General features: G+C 38.4%; 1 protein-coding gene across 1 annotated transcript in view; it reads right to left on the bottom strand.

Annotated features, from left to right (window-relative positions):
* Nucleotides 1–15040, bottom strand: part of otog (otogelin) — a 51745-nt gene extending 36705 nt beyond the window's left edge. Inside the window, exons 1-15 of the mRNA XM_088004642.1 lie at nt 14905–15040; nt 13713–13866; nt 13430–13638; nt 12069–12199; nt 11843–11949; nt 10921–11030; nt 9828–9953; nt 9601–9709; nt 8444–8490; nt 7394–7539; nt 5989–6121; nt 4530–4707; nt 1680–1804; nt 364–576; nt 114–279 (exon numbers count right to left, since the gene is read on the bottom strand). Of these exons, the coding sequence (XP_087860768.1) occupies nt 114–279; nt 364–576; nt 1680–1804; nt 4530–4707; nt 5989–6121; nt 7394–7539; nt 8444–8490; nt 9601–9709; nt 9828–9953; nt 10921–11030; nt 11843–11949; nt 12069–12199; nt 13430–13638; nt 13713–13866; nt 14905–15040 (2090 nt within the window). The remainder of the gene's footprint in view (nt 1–113; nt 280–363; nt 577–1679; nt 1805–4529; nt 4708–5988; nt 6122–7393; nt 7540–8443; nt 8491–9600; nt 9710–9827; nt 9954–10920; nt 11031–11842; nt 11950–12068; nt 12200–13429; nt 13639–13712; nt 13867–14904) is intronic.
* Nucleotides 15041–26173: the final 11133 nt, after the last annotated feature.

Raw genomic sequence — 26173 nt, 5'->3', positions numbered from 1 at the left:
TAACTTACAAATAACTTTTCAGCAAGATATTGGAGCTTGTTTTAAGTGAATAATTGTTCTGATAAAACAGCTCATTCTGGAGAACTGAGCAGACTAAGACCTGATGGTCTTACCTGTGCACACAGGTGTGTGTCCGGTGGTTGTAGAAGGAGCCCTGGGGGCAGACGCAGCCCTCCTCGCAGTCGCCCCCACAGTGCTGCGGGACAGACAGGGAGGAGCAGCGCCGCTGGCAGGCCGACACACAGGTGCCATACTGCATGGTGGCAGGACAGGTGACAGCTGGGAGAGGACGAAGTTTCACAATAAAGTTATAATTATGGCAAGAAAAGCAGAAATGAAAGATCTTTTCCCCCGAATCCTCACCACAGTCCGATACGTGCGCTCGGAAGTCGACGATGATGGAGAACCTGCGGCAGTGCCGAGCGTAGTGAGCCAGGGCGGAGCAGAGGCAAGGCGTGCCGCACCGGCAGGTGTCTGCGCGGCACTGCAGGTGGAACGGCGTTGGGCTGAGGTACTCATGACAGGCGGCGAACAGGTCCTGGTTCAGGATGTCACACATCTCCGACGCGTAGGTCACTGAGGGAAACACAGGAACGAGGGTTTCATCACGGTTCTCACATCTCTTCATTTCCCGCTATGCAACTTTCCCAGTAACAAGTTTTAAGGTTCAGACCTGGAGGCGTTGTTGAATTATTACAGCATGTAACCGAATAGTTTTTGAAGATTTGAGAAATCTGGATTTTTTCCCACCAATCCTCTCCTTGGTTTTTCATAGCGCAGAGTGATGTCAGCATGCCCAGGGCGGCCATCTTGTTCGACAGCTTTATTTTTTGGGCCTTGAATTCAGGCCATCTCTATGATGGAAAATTAGGGCCAAACTGAGATTTCTACATTTCTACTATGGGAATAAAGTCAAAATAATATCAGAACAAAGTAGCAATTTTATGAAAAACAAAAAGTAAAATGAGGAATGTTGAGCACTTTGCTAAGTGATACATTTGTATAAGTTTTACAAATACTTATTACTTAATAGAAATACTTCATCTTTTAACACATCAGGATCATATTATTTCATCATCAAACTTTTCAGAGGTCAACAGGAAGGATTTATAGAGTCCAGTGAAATTGCTCTGAGTTTAAACTACAGTCTGTCATAAAATACGCTGGATTAAAAAATGTTGGGCCCATCTTGTAAATATCAGAGGTAAAGTAGGGATCTTTAGGTTCAATGCAAATACACACAGTTTTAGCTACGCTAGCTGCGCTAATCACAACTTTTCTAAAAAGAAATCATTCTGATTAATGCTGGTTTAAGATATGAGCCATACAGGCAGTTACCCAGGGCAGCATTTCAGGGGGCGCACAATCACTACATAGATATAAACACAAACTAACTGCATTTTATTTCATCCCAGAGTCTCAGATAAGTTCCTGCATTTTATGGAAGACCCAAAAGACCTTGTGTGAAATTATACATTATTATTTAAAAATGGTACAAATTCCATCACAACGACGTATTAATAAAATCAGCTAAGCAACTGATGGGAAATGTAAAATGACGCGTCGCATTTCCCAAATTTATATTTAACCCCTGAAAATGGGTCAAAGCTGAAACAGAATCAGATATTTAGCGTGATTAACCCCTTCAGTCGACAGAAACATGAACTAGAGAAACGAACCGGCCTGCTGGTGGGTGTCACAGGGGTCGAGCGGAGGCGAGCTCAGGCTGAGGGAGCAGGCTGACGACACCTTCCAGGCATTTCCAAACAGGTGAGGGGTGCTCTCGATCATTCCTGAGGGAGATCTGCAGGAAATCCAGATCACCACATGGAGCGTCATCAGACATTAAAACAATAATCTGGGTTCTTCACAGCAGACAAGTTGGAGAAGTCATTCTTCCTTAATATTGATTTTAAAAAAAACATACTGGTTCCACTGGGAGATTATTCTGACATTCTGACATTTTTTCCATGCTACAAGTAAAAAAATCTACCAGTGGAAGTAGATCCAAGGAATTATTGATTTTGAAAAACCTCCTGTCTCTTTTTGAAAAGTTACTAATAAGCTATTTAAAAAATTTTAAGTGCACCAAGATATTTGCACTAGAAACTAGACAAAAAATACTTGGTAAGATTTTGTGTTTTTGCAGTGCAGTTCCCATTTAGCGCTTTAGCATTTTGGCTACCTTTGAAATGTTTGAAATGCACTTAGCTTCTCCTAAATTAATTTACTTAATTGCAGGGCTGGATGATATAAAAATGTACCACAATGTAGGTATTTCTAATCAGTCAATACTGATAATTATTGATAAGTTTTTTCTTGTTCTAGACATTTGAAATACTGCCAAACTGTTTCCTGTTTTATCCAGTTTCCATTCCATCCCATTGTTTCAATTTTTAAGTAGAACGACTCACAGTGGTGAAACATTAAACTGCTGCTGTGCAGTTCCTCAGCAAGTTGTTGCTAGGTAACCAAAGAATGAATGAGTTGCTAGGCAACCAGAGAGTGAGAGAGTTAGTTGTTGCCACCAACTTAGCTTAACTAAAGGATTAAAGGATTTTTTATTGTCACATTTGATTGTTTGTGGTACAAAATACGGAGTCAGGTCCCAGAATAAGAAATTTATCACACAAATAAAAAAATTAATTTGTGTAATAAATAAAAGTAATATCATAGTACAGTAATATTAAAATATTAGTAAAGTAGTAAAGCCTTTCCTCTGCCTACATGTCCCAGAATGCCAAGCGGTTCTAGATTGGAGTTCCAATTCTATATATTGAATATTCTATCAGATGTATTGATATTGATCACGTATCTATCTCGATATATATTGTTACTGATCAAACCTACTTAGCAGTTTTATAAACTTTCAGTTGAATAAAATTTGACATCTGTTAAAGTTCTGATCCATTTCTGATGTCAGCCGTATGACAGCGATACCAGCAAGCCGTCCAGTTCCCATAATTCATTGCATTTTTCTGTTTGAAATGAGATTAGCCACTGAAAGGTGGCATCTTCCTGTGAACATTACGCAAACAGCTAGGGCTGAAACGATTCCTCGAATGATTCGAGTACCTCGATTACTAAAATTCCTCGAGGAAAATTTACCTGCCTCGAAGCTTCGTTAATTTATGTTTTATTAGTTAGCGCACCGTGTTCCGGCTGGGACTTCATTTGCGTTGCGCGGAGCTCTCACTTCCGCCTCTGAGTTGTTGACAAAAGCTAAGTCTCAGCGGCATAAAGTCCAATCTTCAAGATTGGCCCGTGGGGATTTTATTGATTGATGATAATGCCCGACTTTTTATCGTTTTTGGGGAACCAATAAGCATCCTTAAAATGACTGGGGGAATGCCTGGAGTACGGCAGCATTTCTCCTCCGGGGCTGCTGGTTGAAAGCGAACGGCGGGAAGAGCGCTGAGGTGAGCGGATAGCCTGAACAGGGCGGGCGGCTGAGTAGCTGATGCTTACCGTGTAAATGTAGCTTTACCGACGAACCGCACAATAAATTTCATATCCCGGTCTGAAGAAACGGGTGGCGGAGCGCATCGTACATGGCTGGTAGATGAGTTTCTGAGTGTGACCAGTGAAGGTGTCGTAAATATCCCGTATTGCTTCCCCCGTGTTCGTCCCCCGGTCTAACGGTTCGTCAGTCCGCTGGTCCATTTCCTCCCCTCCATCTTACGTTCGTTCATTCGCCCTCTCCTCCCACTCCAGGCGGCATTTCCCGTATTTTCAAACCCAAAGCGTGACAGGTTAGGTGGCAAGGTGAGTTTAATTAATCTATTAAACTCACTGAAGATGAATACATAAACTAAAAGCTGGATTGTAGACATTTTTATAAGCATATTTGTGAGCCTGCCTCTTTGTTATTAAATTCAATATAATTTCAGATTTTTCTATAACTTTTCTTCTGGTTAACTTAGAAAGTGAGCTATTATTGTTACAGGTTAGTTTTCTAAACTACAAAAAAGCAACTGTTAGGGATGCTCAAATATGAAAAATTGGACTGATATTGATATCTGATAGTAACACCGGTATTATGCCAGATTTACCAATATTTCATTTTATAATTTTTTTTATCCGATTACTCGATTAATCGTAAGAATAATCGATAGATTACTCAATTACTAAAATATTCGTCTACAACAGCCCTACAAACAGCTATGCAATGTAAAGGGACGGCTGTAGCCTCAGTTTTCCTACAGCTGCCACTTCAGCCACCGGCGGTGTCAGACAACATCCGGCACATTATGGTCGGCACAGTGGAGCCCCTTTTCCACTAACAGTAAATTCCTTGTTGGAGCGGCGTGTCCAGTCGGGCGCTCATCTGGCCGGCCTAAAAGAGCTGATCAGAGAGCGCGTCTTTTGATGCCGACTCGTGTGCATTACAGAGGGGAAGAGCACTTCACCTCCCTCCTGTCACCTGAAACAGGAGTGCGCGCTCTATCGCTCTTAATCGTCGAAAGGGGAGGAGGGAAGGGTCAGCGGAGGGTGCAGGAGGGGTCAAAGGTCAGCCATTGCACACTTACAGGAAGTCGTCTTGAGTGTTGCCATTGAAGGTGCCGCACAGCCCCACCGTGTCGTCTTTCCACGTCTCGTCGGCCTGCAGGTAGAGACGAAACTCCGTCCAGCTGTACTGCAGATGCAGGCCGAACGCCGTCCTCACCTGGAGGAACATGGACGACAGCTCCTGGATGTGGAAGATGTCTGTGGGAGAAGGAGAACGAGGACATCAAGGCTGGCTCCACACCTGGCAGACTCAGGCAGGGACCAAAACGGCAACATTTATTACATTTTCAGCTGCTGTGGTTCTGTTTCACATCGTCAAACAATTCAATCTAATTAAAAACCTGTTCCCCTCCTCGCCTGTAGGGGCACTGACACAAAAACCATTGAAGGAAAAGACCCAAAAACCTCTGAATGAGACACTGAACACAACTTCCTTCATGATGAAACGTAAACCAAAAAAATGTAGGATTTCTCTTTTGATTTTGGTTACAGACCACAAACCATTTCTCCCGCTAGCTCTAGATTAACTTGTTTTTGTTGTATTTACCCAGAATGCCCTGCAATGTAGTCCACTTCCTGCTTTTGGAGCAGTCAATAATCATGCCACTGCTGCCAACTTATGGGCAACTAAAATCAGAAGGTACACTGCAAAAACAAAATCCTACCAAGTATTTGTGGTCTAGTCTCAAGTGCAAAAATCTTAGTACACTTGAAATAAGACAAAACTAACTTACAAGTATTTTCAGAAAGATATAGCAACTTGTTTTAAGTAAATAAGACATTTTTCTCTTGCTATAAGTAAAGTAATCTGCCTGCAGATGAAAAAGGCAGTGCTTTTTCATCAAAATTAAGGAATTATTGACTTAAAATATCTTGCTGAAAAGTTACATTTAAGTTAGTTCTGTTTTACTGAAATAGTTGCACCAGAAACTAGACCAAACATAGGATTTAGTGTTATTGCAGTGTAACTCTCTGTGCTTCACTGAATGGAAAAGTCTTTCCAACCTGTGTAAAATGATAACCTGAGTTTCATTTAACTGCATTGAACTCGATTTATTTTGTAATTTCAATACATCATTTATTCTTGCATTTATTTGATGAAATTAAGGAAATATATTTTTATTAATCTAGTGGAGTTATGATTGTTGGTTACACAAACAGAGGACGTTATCAGCCAGCTCCTGGGACAGAACATAAAGTATAAATGTTGATGTTTTTCATTTATGTATCAAGTATCACACAGTTTCACATAAACCAGACAAAAGAGCATTGATTTGACCACCAAGACGCCGGCGTGTAATGAGAGCAACACTCAGAGGAGACGGCATTTTCTGCACACAATGCAGGAACTGAACAGCTCTGCATTGGGAAAATATTTCCTCAATAGCACAGCTGTCATTCAATCTGCCTCCAGCATGAGTGCTGAAAGAGTCCTGGACGAGACAATGGCGGACGGCGATGAAAGACGAGGGACAGTACCGTCAGAATAGGGCAGCGAGACGCGGTACTGGCCGGCCATGAAGACCTCGCCGACGTGACTCAGTGTGATCTCAGTCCTTGGATCCTCGTCAATGACCAGGTTAACTGATTGGATGCAGGCCCCGTCTAGATTCTGCAATCGAGACAAGATGGACGTTTTCCCAAACAGAAGAAGATTCAGGAGACACAAAGAGCAAAAGTACAAAAGTAGTCAGGATGAAAAACTCTGTCCCACAAAATGAGGTAATGTGGATACGGACCTTTAAGAGGAAACTGATGCATTTAGCAACAATAAATACACTTTTCTTCTGGAATAAAACAGAAATCCAGGTTGCGGCTGTTGGAATCGGGTCTGTGCAAACTGCGACGCTTGTCTGTGCAAACTGCGACGCTTGTCTGTGCAAACTGCGACGCTTGTCTGTGCAAACTGCGACGCTTGTCTGTGCAAACTGCGACGCTTGCAATGTGCACTAAGATGTGCAACTATCTTAGTGCACATTTAGTGAAATAAGACAATATTATCTTACAAGGCACTTTTCAGCAAGATATAAGAGCTTGTTTTAATATTTCCTTAATATTGATAAGAAAGTATTAGTTCTACCTGCAGATTATTTTACTTACTTACAACAACAACAAATAATCTGCCAGAACTTTTTCATCAATATTCAAGATTTATTCACTCTTTAAATAAGCTCTTAATTCTTGCTTTAAAGTTACTGTAAGTTAGTTTTGTCTTACTTCAAATGCACTAAGGTAGCACTGAGCAGACTAAAATCTCATTATTTAAGAATGATTATGTGAAAAAATTGTAATAAAAATGTTCTGTAAAGCGAATAAACCTTTCCTAACATGTTTAAGGAAGCATAACAGGTCACCTTTAGTGTAAAATCTGCCGATTTAAATGATAAAAGCTGCTTCACTTTCGCTTCTGAAGTGCTCTGATGTTTTCAGATGAATCGTTCCTTTCATAAGTGGCTCCACAGCCCAGAGGTTTTAGCGCCCACCTCTACCCTCCCCACTTTACCTCCCCTTCCCATCATTCACCTCCTGCTTCTCCTGCATAACCTCCTCTCTGTCCAGAGCCGCCGCCCCTCCCTCTCCCACGGCTCTGTCAGTCGGGCCAGATAAGCTAATCCTGCTGGCTGTTAGAGGTCTCTGCTCTGATGAGTGGGACATCTTATATCTCGCCTCTCCCTCGCTCTGCTGGGAAACCCAGCGGAGAGGAGAAGAAGCCCTCAGTCTTTTGTCACTTTTCTTGCTCATTATCTACTCCTGCAGTCAAAACCCTTGACTCAGCAGGGATTATTGAGCACTTAAATTCTGATATGATCTACATGATGGACAAATTGCAACCCGAGCCAACAGGAGCCACAGTAAAAGAAACATCAGGTTAGGAGTGACTCACGGCTCCGCAGGGGGCGTTCTGGATGGTGACGGCGAATTTCCCTGAGTTGCGACTTTTGGCGAGGACATACTGACATGTCGCAGGGAAGGTGAAGATCCTCCCGTCAAACGACTGGAAGTACATATCGCCTGTAACCGAGCATTCCCCTGGAAAAAAGCATTTTTCAACTTTACTTCTGCACACGAATATGCAAAAACACAACTTCTTACTAATTATTGTTGTCTAGTTTCTACTAGTTTCTACTGCAAATAGACAGTAAGGCTTCCCTGATAGATGACTAATAAAAAGTTTATAGAAGTCATTTATAAGCACATCATAAATAATTAATAACTGTTTATTATTCATTAAGTAAGAGTGAGAAGGAGGCTGTATGCTAAATGCTTCTTGTGCTTACAAGGTAGAAACGTTTAGTGTAAATAAAACATATAGGTGAACAGATTTGGTTCACTATTTGGCAAGAAACTGGCAGATTTTGTCTCCTTCTCAACCTTCACTTTCCATAATGAAATGCTTAGAGATTAATTAATAACATACTTATTAGCATTTATAAGAAGAGCCTTATTGTAAAGTAGAACCCAAATATCTTAGAACAATTGGAATAAGACCAAACTAACTTTTTCAGCAATGTGAGTTTATTTTAAAAAAATAATTCCCTTAAAATGATAAAAAGGGACTAGAAAATCATCTGGCAGTGGAACCTCTACTTTTTAATCAATATTAAGGAATTATTTTTTTAAAACACACTTCTATATCTTGCTGAAAAGTTACTTTTAAATTGGTTTTGTCTTATTTCCAGTGTAATAAGATATTTGCATTAGAAACTAGATCTAAAATACTTGGTAAAATGTTGTGTTTTTTGTGTATTTTTGAATATGAATTGAATTTAATCAATTAATCGTCAGAATAATCTAAAGAATATTCGACACTAAAACAATCGTTAGCTGCAACCTTACTGTAAAGCATTTACAAACTATGAAAATAAGTTATTCTTGTATGACCTTTGTTAATTAAAAGATCATTATTGCATGCAGTTGGAGGAAAAGCACAAACCTGGGCAGGTGTGGTCGGTGCAGTTCCACACTCCACCCACACATGTGCTGCAAAGAGAGCAGAGAAATCCACAGGTGGATACATGAAAGGCTGAGCTAATGGCAGGATTACTGGCAGAAACTGGACACACAGGCGGTCAGACCCAGCAGATTAAAGGGACCGAATGCAGCTGTTAGGAAAAGAGCAGATTCTGTTTGCAGGAATAAAAAATTAAACCCATGGACAAACATTGAGTTAATTTATTAAATATAATCAAATTAAGTTTGTCAAAATTTAATTCATTTACTTTTGTTTAACTTAACAAATTTAATATATCTACTTGGATAAACTTAATTTTATAACTTATAACAAATAAACTCAATTTGTTTACTTGGATCACCTGTTTTCTGACTTTAGCTGCTCAACCTCTAAGCCAGCTAAGCTAGGTTGAACTCGCTCACTCTTTGGTAACCTAGCAACAACTTGGAGAGTAGGCTCTGGTTACCTAGCAACAACCTGCTGAGTGGTAGCAGTTTACGGTCTGGAATTAAAACTGTGGATAAAACAGGAACGTTTCAGATATTTAAAACAAAAAACTAATCAATAACTATCTATAATCTGCAAAAACACAAAATCTTACCTTGTATTTTTTGCCAAGTTTTTAGTGCAAATATCTTTGTACACTTGAAATAAGACAAACTAACTTACAACTAACTTTTTATCAAGATATAGGAGCTTATTTTAAGTCATTAATTCCTTAATATTTATACACAAAAGTGCTAGCTTTCACTTATAACAAGACATTTTTCACATGTTAAAGTGAAAACATGTGAAAAATGTTTTTTTCACATGTTTTCCAAATCCAAAGGGCTTGGATTTGGAATATTTTCATCAATATTAATGTTTATAGACTTAAAACAAGCTCCTTATTTTGCTGAGAAGCTACTTCTAAGTTCCTTTTCTCTTATTTCAAGTGTACTAATATATACTTGGTAAAATTTGATGTTTTTGCAGCGTATTGACAGATATAAAACCCTTATACGGTGATACGTTTTTCAGTCATATCCTCCAGCCTTAAATTTAAATTAACATTGAAAAGTTTTCAATGCAATACTTTGAAACAGTAAAAACCAAAATATTTAAACCAAAGCAGAAGGGGGAAGTTATTTGATGCTCACCAGTTGTTGCATTCTTCCTGCAGAGTTTGTCCAGAGGGATAAAACATGCCGTGGTATTCACAGGGACAGTCAGCCGGGGCCACACAACTCCCTTCCTCATAAATCAGACCTGGGGACACATACACAGAAAACTCAGGAATTAAAAAATATAATAAGTTACTGTGAAGACAGTAACTTATTACATAAATCAGAAAAACTTGTATTGAATAATGCATCCAATAGTTTACCTTCAGGACAGTAGCATCCATCTAAGCAGGCCAGCTTGCTGTCTATGCATGTCCGCTCCAGGTTGCATGTCTCTGGGCAGCAGCTGATGCATTCCCTGTACTGCAGCCCCAGAGGACACTGCTTCACTGGTCACAGAAAAAGAGTTTCAAAACATTTTGACTTGAAACAGTCACAAATGGACTGATCCTGACTGTTTTTCTCAAGAAATACCTGCAGGGCATTAAGAAAAAGGGATGTCCCGATCCGATCACGTGATCGAAAATCGTGGTCTAGATTCAATCAGAATCCAGCGTACATCCAGATCAGGAATCAGTTTGATATGTATAATTATTTTAAACTCAAATAGGAATAACCACAGTTAGTATCTACCTTTATGTGGTGGTAAGGAGTCAGACCAGTCAGACTGTCTGAAAACACCACATGCGCAGCACTTTGCAGCAGTGACTGCCGTAAAGTGAAGCAAAATACGCATTAGCTTGAAGTGGGAGCACAGCTGCTAACTTAGCTACGTCTTAGTCAAATTTAGTGATTTACTATTTCTTTTTTGTCGGTAACTTTGGTAATGGCTGACATGACACAACAATCAAAGCTAGTCATGTCAGCCATTACCAAAGTTACCGACAAAAAAGAAATAGTAAATCGCTCTTAATGTCGTTCTCAGTTCAATAATAATGAACTGACATTTATCCTGGTATCTGAAAGTAACACCAGCTGATAAACACTTAATTTACAATTAACAAGAAAACAAGTTTGATATCTTATATTTCCCCAATAGCCATTAACAGGAAGAAATTAACAATTATTCGTGCAACAAGTACAACTGTTTTTCTACATGTAATATTATCTAGTTTTATTATTCAATGTTATTTTAAATATATATATGTGTTTTTGTCATGCTAGTTTGATGCTCTTGGGGGCCCTCTGGTGGTGTGGGGGGCTCGAGGCAGCCATTTAACTCACACTGCATATTACCCGCCCCAAATGGTTGGTAATTTTGACAGAAAATCAAATCTTGCCAGCTACAAAGCTGCACATCAGAGCATGATTAGTAGAGTTTTGTTGTTTCTTGACTAAATGCGAGTGAAAGCGTACCACACTGAGGAATGCGCTGCCTCCAGTTGTGCAGTGGGTGGTCAGCATGGGCGCAGGCTCGAGCGTATTCGCTGAACACCTGGCATACCACATCGCCGCTGGGACCCGACCTTCAACGGAGTGAAAAGACAGAAAAGGACTGTTCGAGCGGAGCCAGGAGAGGTGTGGTTACACAACCCTGGTTCACTGGGCTGGTCCGACTCAAAATAACAACCCAAAGCCTGCGCTGCCATAAGCAAAAAGACAAATCACTGAGGCTGTGGAGCAGATTACTGGGCCTGAATCAATTTCAAAAACACACAAATGGGTGCAAATATAACACAAACAGGCATTCCCTAGGTCAGATCATTGTAAAAAATGACAAAAAGTTCAAAAATGTCATTGTAAAATTGAAAAAAATCCAGCTTTAAGTTTAATTAACTATTCTTAACTATTAAGAAACTATTCCAGATTCTCCATATCTCCTTATCTATTATAAACACCAAACTGCAACAATATAAAACCCTACCATGTATTTTTGGTAACTTATACTTTTCAGCAAGGTATAGAGGCTTCTTAAGTTAATAATTCTTGAATATAGATTAAAGGTCTTGATGCTTTTAATGAATTTATCAAACTAAGCTAAATAGTTTTTAATTAAAATGACCTAAATCTTATTTTTATTTTTCATAATTGAAAGAAAAATGCTCTATTATTTAATTTTAATTAGTATTTGGAAATAATCAAACTGGTAAAATAAAAAATAAAAGATAAAAAAAATCACAGTATTTTGTTTCTCCTTATTTTCCTTGATGATTTTTGGCCCTGGTGACAAAAATTTTGGACACCTGTGGTATAGTCAAAGCCTTGTGTTTCCAGGAGGATAAAATAAAAATAATTGCAATCTCTTTCAGCAGTAGAGTTTGCAATCGGTTGTTCTTACATGCAGAGGTCGTTGGAGCAGCTGGCCATGTAGGACAGCGGGCTCACAAAGTCATGGCAGCTCTGGAAAGGCGGGTCCAGCAGCACCGCACACACTTCCTCCACTTTCTGCAGCCAAAACAAACCAAAAAGAAAAGCTTCTCCAGACAAAACTGTAAAATACATCAGGCTTTACTTTGTTTCAGGGTTGGATGTGGGAATTATTCATCCTTCTTTTCCTGTCTCACCAGGAGGATTTGAGTTTCAACACCAGCGCAGGGCGACTGGAACGCAGAGGGAACATGGGGACATCGGTCCTGGTGGGGCTCCATCTCCATCCAGCTGTTCCCAAACATCTCTACGTCTGGAGTCAGCACACCTGAGCGGCAGGAAAACACTCAGCCTGACTGTGAGATAGCTCACATTTTACATGTTTTTATACTTCAAAAAGCAATGCTACTTCTAAAAGCAGCCCAAGCACTTAAAAACATATATATATATATATATATATATATATATATATATATATATATATATATATATATATATATATATATTAGCAACAAGTTAAAAGTGACCTGTTATGCTTCCTTAAACAGGTTAGGATAGGCCTATAATTATAATTTTGTTTGCACAAAGTCATTCTTAGATGATGAAATTTTAGTCTAATTTTATGGCCTCTGTCATTTTAAACCAAAATAACCTGCTGCTGGCCACGACCCCAACTCAACCTTTGCACTTGCACGTTAAAATGGCTGCAAACAGATGCACAATTATACAACCATACATCTTTGAAAAGCAGAAGTAGAGCCTCCTGCACAACCAACAATAATGTAGCAGGTGCTTTCTAGATTGTAAATCAACAACCAAACACTTATTTTTTCCAGCAGCCATTGTACAGGGGACACAGGAGTAAAACCAGCTGACCAAACGTGCTGGAGTTCCACCTGGGTTGCTAGGTAACAGAGCAGTGCCTGCTGATTTGTGAGATATCATCCTGAAGGGTTTTTGAACGGCTTGTTTTCCAGACTCCAAAAAACATTAATTTATAACGACTTTGTTGGATGTTTTCTAATCGCTTTAAATGTTTTTAGAAACAGCTAGAAGAACAAAAACATGCAAAAAGGGAATTTTGCACAATAGGTCCCCTATAATGATTTTTAGTGTCTGGAAAATTTGCCATTTCAAAATCTTTCAACGAATCACATTCAACGGGCACTGCACCGTTACCTAGCAACCTGAACTGAGCTCCAGTTCATTTGGTCAGCTGGTTTTACCGCTGTACAACGGCTGCTGGAAAAGATAAAGTGTTGTGTTGTTGACTTACTATCCAGAAACCAAAACCACTTGCCACATTCTTATTGGTTGCACAGAAGGCTGCACATCTGATTTTCAAAGATGTACAGTTGTAGAATTGAGAAACTGTTTGCAACCATTTTCACATGCAAGTGTAAACGTTGAGTTGGGGGGCGTGGCCAGCAGCAGCTTATTCATATTTCAGGTGACAAGACGCCATAAATTAGACTAAAATTTCATTATCTAAGAATGATTGGATCTATCCTAACCTTTTCAAGGAAACAAAATTGGTCAGCTTTAGGTTATTATTTACCGTAGCTCGTCTTCAGGTCGTCCTGAATGTCTGCATTGAAGTTTCCGCACAGGCCGCAGGTCCGGCCCACAAACTCCGGGCTGAGTTTAATGTAGACCGATCCGCTCCGCCCCTCCCAGGCCAGCGTGAAGCCCTGCTGCTGCGTCACCAGCACATACTGGGAAATCTGCTCCAGATGCAGCTCATGGATGTGATGAGGAAGCTGCAGACTAAACAGATAGATTTTCATATATGAAGATGTAAAGTGAAGCACACAAACAACAAGCACAGGTAGGTCTCTAACCTTTGACCTTTGAAGGTAACACTGGTGGCGTGGAGTTGTATCTCGCCGTCCCACGGCAGGAAGAGGCTAACGGACCGCTGACAGGCGTAGGGAGCCGAGCCGCAGTTTGGGTCATTGTGGACCTGCAAATGTCCAGATCCAGGAACGTAAACGTCTCATCAAATAAAGGCCAACAGGTTGGCTTTAGAAACTACTGCAAAGCTGCTGCAAGCATTATTTAAAAAATTAAACACAATCCCAGTACTCCAATAGCAGTAAGCAGTGTTGAAATGTTCGGTTTACAACCAAACTTAATTTTCTGTTTTTTACATGGCTATCTTCAACTAAGCACAGAATCCCCTGACAACACTAAATAGCTAACTAAACATTTAGTTACAAAGCTAAACATTTAGTTTACAAGCTAAATATTTAATTTACAAGCTAAATATTTAATTTCAAACTAAAGATTTAGCTCAAAACTAAATACACTGCTCAAAAAAATAAAGGGAACACTCAAATAACACATCCTAGATCTGAATGACTGAAATATTCTCAATGAAGACTTTGTTCTGTACAAAGTTGAATGTGCTGACAACAATATCACACAAAAATCATCAATGGAAATCAAATTTATTAACCAATGGAGGCCTGGATTTGGAGCCACACACAAAATTAAAGTGAAATGTTCCCTTTATTTTTTTGAGCAGTATATTTAGTTAGCAAGCTAAATATTTAGTCTACAGCAAAATATAACTTGTAGAGACTAAAACAAATTCGAAGGATTTTGAAAAATGCACCGTTTTAAAATGAAACCTGATTTTTAATCAGCTTATAATTTTATGTCCTTCACTGAAAAGCATTGGTTTGTTTACCTGGAAGAAAATAGAATCTAAAGTTTTGCCATCATGTTCTTGGTTGTGATAAAATTGTGATTGAAAAAAAATCAATCAGTAATCAAAATGCGTGTTTTGGTTTTCCCAGGCAGAGATAAAGTATCTCCTGCCTTTTCGTGGAAACAAAGCCCTCGTCTGTTCCAGGTACTTTCAAGGCATTCTGGGAAATTGCAGTATTTAAAGGTAATTGACTCTAATTATCCTTTGAATTAACTTAAGAACAAACTTTCCTCAGGCTGGGATTGAAACTAAGAGGGTAATGAACCAGATAGAAAAACTTCTGAGCTTCTCAAAGTCGTGAGGATTTGTTTAGTGTGAACCAACCTGGACAACAATGCTGCCCTGGGTGGTTTCCTCGCAGTCCCGCAGCAGCGTGTACGTGCATCGGCCAGGGAAGTGGAAGTAGAGACCGTCAAAGGTCTCAAAGTTGTACTGACCCCACGTCCTGCAGGTCATCTCCCTCTCAAAGCCGAGATTTGGGACTGGGCAAGCAACGAGAAAATAATGAAAATATCTGTTGAAATTATTATAATCGTTAAAACACAATGCACGAGTTTAAGGATTTTCTAGACTGAAAAATGGGAATAGATTAACCAAAGTATTTTAGTGATGGCTGCTGAACACGAATAGGTCAATAACTCATCATTCCTGTTTGCTGACAAACCTTAAAAAATTATTTACTTTAAGAAAGCTCCAATATTGTGCTAAAAATTACTTGTAAGTTAGTTTTGTGTAATTTCTAGTGTATTAAGATATTTTCACTAGAAACTAGACTAAAAATATTTGGTAAGATTCAGTTTTTGTAGTCAGGACCTTCTGGATGCTTAAGGTTAGCATTAGCATCAATTCTAGAAAAAGTTTGTGTTTTTGATTATTGGCCAATTGGAATTTCCCATATTGTGCAATTTTAATGTGGAAAATTTAATGCCATAGAAATAAGTAGGTTTAATATCCATCAGAAGGGTTTTTTAAGGATAAGCAAACTGAACTGATTAAAAAGAAATTGTGGCTTAATGCATCAATGCTAAGTTTGTAAATAATTTTGTGCAACTAATTCTTGTTTGTTCAGATTAAACTGAGAGATTTATGAAAGTATTTGCTATGAAATGGAGAAAAGAGAAAGCAAACTGACTCTAACTTTCTGTTTTAAAATGAATTTATGTGAATTTGGAGACCTGTCATGTGGTTACCTGTCTGACATCTGTGTCCAGTGGCCTGAAACAAGCTGCAGTCACATGACTCTGTCAAATAGCACTGTCCTCCATTAAGGCAGGGATACTCACACGGCTCCCCTGAGAGAAACCAGTAAAACCAGTAATTACCAGGCAGCCAGTTGGAACAGAAACATTTAAAGAGGATTATTTCTCCTTTCGTTTTATTTCAACATTCTAGATTCAGCAATGTGTGTGCTGTGGCAGCAACAGATTACCTATTTTAATAATTTGCTTAATTTGACCACCAAATTAACTTGTTAATGCAAGTTGGTCCCCTCAACTTGCATTAACACCATCTGCTAGGTGGGCTTTAGGTTTCTCTGGCCAGTCAAGCGCATCATGCACAAAAGCACATGTATGGTAAAAGGGACAGTGGAGATCACTCAGATCTATCACTCAGATAAATTGTTCACTGACACCAGGGAGTCTTTAAATAATAATAAAAAGTCTTCACAAAGATAAAACATTAAAATGGAGCTTCATCGCAAACCATAAAACTGGCCACAGTTTGATTACATTAATGACAATAAATATCTATATTCAAAAAATTGTGAACATTTTTTAAAGGAGAATAAGAGAAAAGTAAAACAAAATGAAGAGAACTGAAGGAACTGCATTTCTCTTGCATTCTACCTGATCACCAGCAGGGGGCAGTGCCATTTGTCGTTAAAAGGGATGATATCAATTTCTGCCATTCGCCATTTTGAGGCAAAATGGAGCCATCATGGTCTTTTCAAATTGGCTAAACATCAACTCAGAGAGACTTTTCACACGCTCTTTGACAACCAAAAATTTTAAGTAACTTTATATTTGTACTCGGCTATAAAAAATTTAAAAAAACGTACATAAATAGTAAATAGTAGGAGGTCGCTGGGAGTCATTTTGGTTTGAAAACCTAAATATGGAAAACGCATGACACACTTTATGAGTCAATCTGTATTTTCCACAAAAGTCGGAAACAACTACTTACTACTTTTCTATATATTTTTTAAACTGTCTTCAAGTCCTGACAGTATGAGACAGATAATCTATGAAAAAAATCAAGCTCCTCTGCCTTCACCCAGTTCTCCCAGTCCTAACTAGAAACAACCAATCAGAAAAAGGAGGAAGGTCTTAGTGCTGTTAATCACCCTCCGTGTGGCGCTGCTCATTCTACTCCACCTTCCTCTCTGGTAGCAGAGCCTGTCATGAATGCTAAGGCTAGTTAGCATGGCCACCGATGATGGCACCTAAGCAGTTTTTCTATAACGATGACTTGTTTCTCCACCATTAGCTCATTTAGCAACGCTTACACCAGATTGATTGACAGCGGTAAGATCCTTCTCCTGGTTCTGATTGATTGTTTTTGGCTCCCTGCCTTCTGCAATTCTTCAGAAGGCAGGGAGAAGGTGGAGGATGTTGATTTTTTCACAGATTATTTGTCTCATATACAGCTATGTTAGATGGTTTTAACAAATATTTAATAAACATATTTGGCATCAAAGACACCTGATAAACAATAAAATGTCTAAAGAAAACCAGTGAAACTGGTTCAGTTCAGGCACTTTGGAAAACATTCATTCGTTCTTTCTTTTAAAACTTACCTGGTATTCTACGTTTTGAAGACTTTAGGGTCTCCTTTGCCTTCCTGGTGAGCAGCAAGGCATTAACCGGCCGATCATCTGGTGAAAAGGCAGCCAGGTTTCCTGCCGTTGTTGAACCAGTTGCCAGTTGGTTAAGCAGTAAAGACCCATTCAGTGACTGGTCTGAGTTTACCAGGGTTTGATTATTTGACATCCGGTTGTGAGATGTGTGTTCTAAAGCCACTGAATTTGTCACTGATTGATCAGCTGGAGCTGAAGTAGCTGGAGATTGGCTAGAAAATGTCGTGAGATCGGACTGGTTTGTTGGTTGTGATGAAGTAGCTGAGGGGCTCGGTGATGTTTGGCTGGATGACAGTTGGGCTGATTTTGTTGTAACGCCATCTGGATATGAGAGCCTGGGAGGTGATTTATTGACTGCTGATTGGCTAACGGGCTCTGTACCTTCCAGTGATTGTCCAGATTTTGCTGTGATTATCGGGGAATGGTTTGATCCTGTCTTTTTAGATGATGATTTTCTGGACTGTGCTTGAGCAGGTATTTGTTTTTCAGGCGACTTTCTGGTTAATGTTGTACTCTCTACTTGTTGGATGGGGTGTTTTGTCTTTCTGGCAGGGTGAACTGGTGCAGTAGCACTGTGTTGCAATTGGGATGGTTTGGGATCTGTTGGTTTGGTTGGTGCTATACTTCTTGATGGTTTGGACATTACCGATGTGGTTGAAGACTGAGTGGTTTGTGTTATTCTATCTAGGGACTGGTTTTCTGATGAGGCAATGCTTGGCATTTGTCCAGTAGATCTTATTCCCTTGTTGACAGATGCGGTGTTGGTTGACAACTGATTTGCTGGTTCTCTGGAAGTCGCTGATTTGTTGTTTTGGGTTGTTGTGATGGGAGATTGACTGATTGATGGTTTGGTGGCTGGTGGTTGGGTGGGTGGTCCATCTTTGTTGTGTGGTATCATTTTAGTGGGCAGTTGGTTTGTTTGACTAATTGATGCAACAGTGTTTGTTGTTGGTTTGGAAGTCACTTTGGTGGCTGACAGTGGGCTAGATGGTTCTATAGTTGATTGACTGGTAGATGTGGTCGATGGGTTTTGGGTGAATGGCATGACGTTGACATCTGATTCGCTGGTTTTCACAGTTTTAGCTGTGCTGCTTGTTGATTTATTAGTTTCTGTTGCTATGCTTGATGATTGACTGGTCAGCCTCATGCTTACTGTTGACTGGCTGGTTGTTTGAGATTGGATACTTGAAACTAGATCGGCTAGGGTTTCGTCTGACTGAATTGTCTCTGTTGTTTGGCTAGTTGACTGTTGTTTGGACTTTGTTACTGGGCTGACTTCTGAAGGGCTAGATTCTTCTGTAGATGATTGACTGATAGATGTTGTGGATGTTGTGTTTTGGGTTAAAGGCACGACGTTGATCTGTGTTTGGCTGATTTTCACAGTCTTGGTTGAGGCATCACCTGACTTACTAGTTTCTATTGCTATGCCTGATGATTGACTGGTCAGTCCAGTACTTATTGTTGACTGGCTGGTTGTTTGAGATTGGAAACGTGAAACTAGACCAGTTTGGGTTTCGTCTGACTGAGTTGTCTCTGTCACTTGGTTGATTGGTGTTGCTGTTGACTGTTGTTTGAACGGCGGTACTGGGCTGATTCGAGTTGTTGTTGATGACAGACCAGCTGAAACTGGGCTGCTTGATGAGTGATTGATATTCTCTGTGGTGTGTTTCAATTGACTGGCTTGTCCAATGTCTTGGGACTGGCTGGTCATTGGGTTGGTTTGGGATTGGACTGGGTCAGTTGTTTGGCTCGTTGATGCTGTTGTCAACCTTTGCTGAGTGTGTGGCACTGGGCTAATGTCTGACTGGTTGTACTGTGTAATCACAGCAGTAGGCGGACCAGATCTGGTCTGGAATTGGTTTGATGGTCCGTTCTCAGTCAATGATTGTTTGGTTGGTGTAGTGATTTTTATTGATTGACTAGTTGTTGGTGGTTGATTGGTTGACAGATTGGTTTGGGATTGGTTTAGTTCTGCAGTCTTAGTTGGTAACCAATTAGATGAGGTAGTGCTGACCTGTAATTGACCGCTGGTTGGGAGTCTAGTCTCAGTTACTGACTGAAGGGACGGATGGGGGTTATTTTCTGTATCGCTCTCCACATCTTGGCTGCCAGTTGTTGATCTTGAGGATGATTGACTCATCAACGGTACAGATGATTGGTCAACGTTTTGGCTCCACAAGTCATTTTGTGTCCTCTCTATCCTGGCAGACGTCAGGTTGGATGCAACAGTCCCGCTAACCAGTGATCGCCTGGAGGCTGAAGTGTTTGTTTCTAAAGCAGAAGCGGCTGAGTGCAGGTTCTAGAAGGAGAGAAACTGAATCATTAAGTGTTTCAAGTAACTTTCAATTCAACTATTTTTTTTCTTTTATCTCTTAAAAAGTTGAACTGTGTGGACAGTATTGGCTAAAACACACATTAAAATTAAGGCCCACAGAATAATTCACACTAGGCCTGTCGCAATAAGAGCTCAGTAATTTCCATTTGTCTGATTCATTATTTCTCTTTTTTCTCTTTCTACCAGAAACTGGACGATAAAAGTCTTCAGTCTGGTGTTTTAGTCTCAACTAGACCTTTCTTTAAGGACAATTTTGTTTACAGATACCTCTTAATTAATTTTATTTGTTGTTTCTGTTACTTTATTTATTTTGTACATTTAAATTGTCTTCCATTTCCAGTGTTAAATGTTCATTTTAATTTAAAGTTTATTGATATTTGGGAATGCCATTATTATTATATTACTTGAAAATGGTCTCAAAACAACATTATAGTTTATTACAATAATTTGTGGGACAATTTATTGTCCATCAAAATTTGTTACAATGACATTTACAATACAGTATCACAGTACAGAAAAATATATGTGCAGTGTTATTTAAATGTAACTTTAAATAAAATTTAAAGTTAACTGGAGTCTGTACACTCCAGTTAACAATTAATCGATTACTAGATTAGTTGACAATCATTTCAGTAATGGATTAATCTGATTAATTGTGATTAAAATGGCTTCTCTACTTTTTTGCAGATGTGCAATTGGGGAAATGTTCCTGTTTGAATTATGTTGAAGAATAAAAGCGACACAAAAGCAGGTCTGGGAAAAAAGGATTAAAAGAAGGAGAAGCCTGTGTTGATGATTCTCTTTTTCATCCAGGTCATCTGAGCCTCACTCTCCATTTTGACGCATAATCAGGTGTGTGATCATCTGAAATTTCTAATCATGAGATGTTTTCCGTCACGGGGAACCATTCTTTCAGAATTGCCAGGGATAAAGAAGCAATACTTGGGTATAAAATTGATCAAAAGTTGGAATTCAGATCATCATCAGATTTGATTTGGAAAGATTTTCAGCTTTCGTTGATCGCCTTGTTCCAACAGTTTGAGCCTCCCTCGATACCTGAGCCCTAAAACGAGGCTTTCATCTCGATGAGCACGAACAAAGCAGATGGCAGGGGGCCGCGGTGGGAGCGTGACCACGAATTATTAATCACTGATCAGCATCAGAGATCTGGAAACAGAACACACAGAGTTCGGCTCAGAGATCCGGACGAGCTTTTGACCTCTGACCCGTTGCCGCTAATTGCAATGTTGATGAAGGAGCTCCCATGGCTTGGACCGGATTCTCACGCCTCCTGGTACCGAAGGGAGGCCCAACAAAAGAGAGACCAGATAGCGGCTCGGATGGAGGAAGGGCGAGACAACAGAGCAGCTACTGAATATTCCTGCTGGGACACACTGACATGTCTACCGCTGAGGAGCAAATGTCACCGCACTGCAAAAAACACTAAATCCAACACAGTATTTTTGGTCTAATTATAATGCAGATATCTTAAATAAGATAAAACTAACTTACAAGTAACTTTCCTTCAAGAAATATGAGCTTGTTTTAAGTAAATCATTTAATATTGATGAAAAAGTTCTAGACACCGCCATGTTTCCTTTTATTTACTTCCTTGATAGGTATTGATGTAAAATTAATTTAAATATAAAAGGACACATTTTAAAGCTGTTTCTACCTTTTACAAGTTTAACGTAAGAAGATTTTTTTTCTGGTATACTGAAAAAACTAAATTTAATAAAATGTATATGTTTTATATATCTAAACTTTCAAGGAACTTTTAAAGAAAAAATAGGAGCTTCTTAAGGTAAGCAATTCCTTAATATTGCTAAGAAACAGGTACTGGATAAATACAACACTCATTCAGAATTAGCTAATCAGAGCCAGGAGGAAAGTGTTAACAATGTCAATCATGCTTGTGCACGCGCCTTGCTCTTTGCTAAATGGTTTCCTACAACATAGCCTACCATGAATGCTAAAGCTAGTTAGCACATCATAAACAGAAAAACAACTTTCCAGTAACAGTAGGTTGTTTTTCTGCCATTAGCACATTAAGCAGGATACACAAGCATAACTTGCAGTGCTAAGACTCTCCTCCTGTTTATAACGTGGAGCAGCACATTACTCAGACTGCTTAGAGAGAATGGATAGCAGACTGATCTTTTATCTGTCTCATATTATACTGTCGCCATGGTTTTAACAAATACAGAAAAAACATATTTTTATAACCCTGAACCTCTAAATATTGTGTAATCTTGGGCGAGTGTTAATGATTGGCATTCTTATGTGTATTTTAGGGCTGTATCACGATATAAGCATTTCATATCAGTCTACATTGATAATTATTGATTAGTTTTTTTGTTTTAAATATCTGAAATACTGTCAAACTGGTGACATCACCTTTCCTGTTTTATCCAGTTTTCACTCCACAATGTTTTTTTTTAAGCAGTTATGAAGAATGGTGGCGGAACATTAAACTGCTGCTGCGCAAGCGAACTCAGCAGGTGGTTGCTAGGTAACCAAAGAATGGTTGAGTTGCTAAGTAACCAGGGAGTGAGAGAGTGAGGTGATTCCACCAACCTTGGATCAGAGTTCAGTGAATATATCCTTTCAGATCTATTGTCTATTGATACCAATCATGTGTCTATTGTGATATATGTTGTTGATTTATTGATTGATTGTCTGGGTCCTGATCTATTTACAACAGCACATCTGTCATTGAACGTTGCACTGCAAAAACACAAAATGTTAGCAAGGATTTTTGTCTAGTTTCTAGATTAAGTGTCTGAGAACCCTTGAAACAAGACAAAACTAACTTATAAAAGTAACTTTTCAGCAAGAAATGTGAGCTTGTTTTTAGTTAATAATTTATTAATATTGATGGAAAAGTATTAGTTTTACTGCAGATTATTTAACTTAAAACATGGGGAAAAAAATTGTTAAAAGTGAAAGTATCCGCCAGAGGAATTTGTACTTTTTCCTCAATATTAAGGAATTATTGTCCTATATTTTGCTTGAAAGTTATTGATGCAAAATGTACTAGTTTCACTTATAACAAGACATTTTTCCCATGTTGGAAATGGAACTAGCACTTTTTCATCAATATTAAGAAATTATTGACTTAAAAAAGTGTCTATACTTTGCAGAAAAGTTACTAGTAGGTTAGTTTTGTCTTATTTCAAGATATTTGCAGTAGGACGTAGACCATAAGTAGTTGGTAATATTCTGTGTTTTTGCAGTGAAGGAGCGTTTCGCCTCTGAAGATGCGAGTCGGGCTGATTTCTCTGTGATCTGTGACCGTGTGTTCGCCGCTCCAAGCGGCTCCATCAGCATCAGTGATCAATGCGGCGGCCTACCTGCCCTCCCTGGGAAGCGGTGTCCCATTTCTGATGCTTTATCCTGCTGCTCCCGCTGCAGGGACAGAGAGAACAACGAGACGTTTGTTCCTGCTGACCAAGCTTTCACTCTCCGATCCCCCCCAACTAGACAGTGGAAACCCACCACCGACCCAGGAACCATCCCCGCCATGCAACAAACAGCAAAACAAATACCACAGATACACTCAAAATATGCATAATTAACAAACTGAAAATACACAACATTTTATGCATACTTGAAATAGGACAAAACTAACTTACAAGTGAGATTGGCACTTATAAATTATAATACTTTTTCATTAACATTAAGAAATTATTTATTTAAAACAAGCTCCTCTATCTTGCTGAAAAGTTACTTACAAGTTAGTTTTGTCTTATTTAAAGTGTTCTAAGAGATTTGCACTAGAAACTAGACCAAAAATACTTGGTAAGATTTTGTGTTTTTGCAGTGATACTTGAAAATGTTGCTATTTTTAAACAATTGGTTTAGTTTCGATAAAAAGGAATATATAATGGTTGTCTGATGTTGTTTTACTGGTTAAATTGCAAGTTTTGTTGATACCATTTTGCGCACAAACACAAAATCTTAACTGTTTTTGGTCTCGTTTCTATTGAAAATATGTTAGTATACTTGAAATAAGACAAACTATCCTACAAGTAACTTTGCGGGAGCTTGTTTTGAGTAAATAGTTTCTTAATATTGAAGAAAAATTACCAGTTTAATTGGCAGATTATTTCATTTAGACATTTCCTTATCTTACTAGTGATATAATCTGACAGTGGAACTAGAATGTTTTCTTCAATATTACAGAATTATTTACTTAAAGAAGCTTTTTTTCTTATTTCAAATGTGTACTTGGATATCTGGACCAAATATTCTTCATTTTAATCACTAAAATCACCAAAAATTGTGTTTTTTAAAACTCAACAACAAACTTATTTCAAGTCTCCTAAGATCTTTGAACTAGAAACTATCCACCATTACTTTATAAAATTTTCGCATGAGAAACTAGACAAAAAAATACATAAGATTTTGTGTTTTTGCAGTGTACAACACACAAAAAAGGAAAAGTACACTTTCAAATTCACATTTCTGCTTCCATTTTTTTAATTACCAACATTTATCAACAAGCATCAACAAACAGCGGTTCTGGTTTTTCATCCATATCAAATGTCACGCTGCATATTACACTGCAAAAACACAAAATCTTATGTATTTTTTTGTCTAGTTTCTCATGCGAAAATCTGAGTTTGCTTGAAATAAGTCAAAACTAGGAACTTTTTAGCAAGAAATAGGAGCTTGTTTTAAGTCAAACTTAATTAAGTTTTAGTTCATGTTTTCATAGTTAGATATTCATCATCAAGATAACTTTTTTTTAGTTATAATGTTACTTTTTTTCCAAATGGCTGTCAGTAAATTTGTGGTTTGATGTCACAAAGTAAATAAAAACATGGCCCAAGAACAGATCCCTGTGGTATTCCTGGCTTATGACAATAAAAACTATTAAAGGTAAAATATTTCAGCTTTCCGGATTTTCTGTATTTCTGTGACCAGCAAATCGTTTCAATAAAAAGTACATTAATGCTCATTTACTTTTATCAAAAATGTCAGCCTTATCTTTATTACATAACTGCATTAACAACCATTTCCCATTGATAAACAAATATTCAATTTAAGATCTTTTTTTGGGCTAAATCAGATATTGAAATGCAGACGTTGGTAGTAACTAGCTACATTTACTCAATTACATTTACTTGAGTAATATTTTGGAAAAATAAGTACTTTTTCTTTTGTAGTACTACTCCTACTTCAGTAAAATATATGAGTAACTTCAACACATGCAGAAAAAAAACATGTTGCAACCAGAAATACATCAGATGCAAACGTAAACATACATTTTACATCAAAGGGAGACTTCCTGTTTTTAATCAATCTTTGTTTTTCTAACGTTTTGCTTCCAAATATTTGTTACAGGAAAAGACCCCATCCAAGCACATTTACTATACTAGTTTTATAAGTTTTATTCCTTAAAAGTGATTTACTAGTGTTTTTTTCTCCTTAATTTGTCATTCTGTCATGGTATTAATTATTTGTATGACATAAAATACCATAATTTATCCATAACTTTGTACTTTTATATCTGATTACATAATTGTAAAATATTGAATGAGATGTTATGATGTGCTCCAGTTGCCTTTTTGCAAAATACTTTTACTCTTGCTTTTTAATTTTATTTAATTTAAGAAAATAAAAATAATAATAAAGTAGTGCTACTGTGGAGCATCATTTTTCCTCTGTTTAAAAGCAATGCTTATATATTAACTCACTTATTTAATGGATCCCAGTTTGAATCGTTTGACCTTTCAACACCTCTGGAAAGATTTGCTGAAATAAAACAAAAATAGTAATAACAATCATAAACGATGCATAAATTAAATAGTAAAAAAAAAAAAAAGTAAAACAAGACCAGGTAAAGTAAGTTTTGGGAATGAAAACACGAAGCTGCGTCTTGAAATCGCTGCACATGAGACTCACCTTGATAAATGAGGATGACGTAAACAGTTATTAAAGAGTGAAGCGGCCTCTTCCAGCTGCGCGTGAATAAATCGGGATCCATTCGTGATCCGGTCAGGGAACCAGTCGGGATCACCTGGTGAAAACCCTCCGACTGGACTCCACGCGGCGCTCCATCGGCTCATCCTCCGGCTGCCCGTCGCGCGCCTTAAGAACCGCTGCACCTGCTCATTAGCATAAAATATGCGCCGGTAGGCGGAGTCTAATCTGCCCTGCTCTCATTATCGGACAGAAAAAAATTACTTTTTAACTTGATAGCACGCAGGGCCACAAAAACGGTGCTTTTTAAAAGAAGACATTTTAAAACAAAGTTTTATTGTGTTTTATTATTATTATTATCATCATCATCATTATTATTATTATATTAGCAGTTACAATTTTATCAAAATTAACAAAATGGTCAGATTTTTGTAGAAAATAGATGTGTACATGCATGCAAAACGCAAAA

Source organism: Poecilia mexicana, unplaced genomic scaffold (genome assembly GCF_051168715.1).
Source record: "Poecilia mexicana isolate PSO_F unplaced genomic scaffold, ASM5116871v1 scaffold_3, whole genome shotgun sequence".
In the NCBI taxonomy this organism is placed as follows: domain Eukaryota; kingdom Metazoa; phylum Chordata; class Actinopteri; order Cyprinodontiformes; family Poeciliidae; genus Poecilia; species Poecilia mexicana.
Note: the sequence above shows the minus strand (reverse complement) of the source record. Positions and strands in the feature narration are given on the sequence as shown.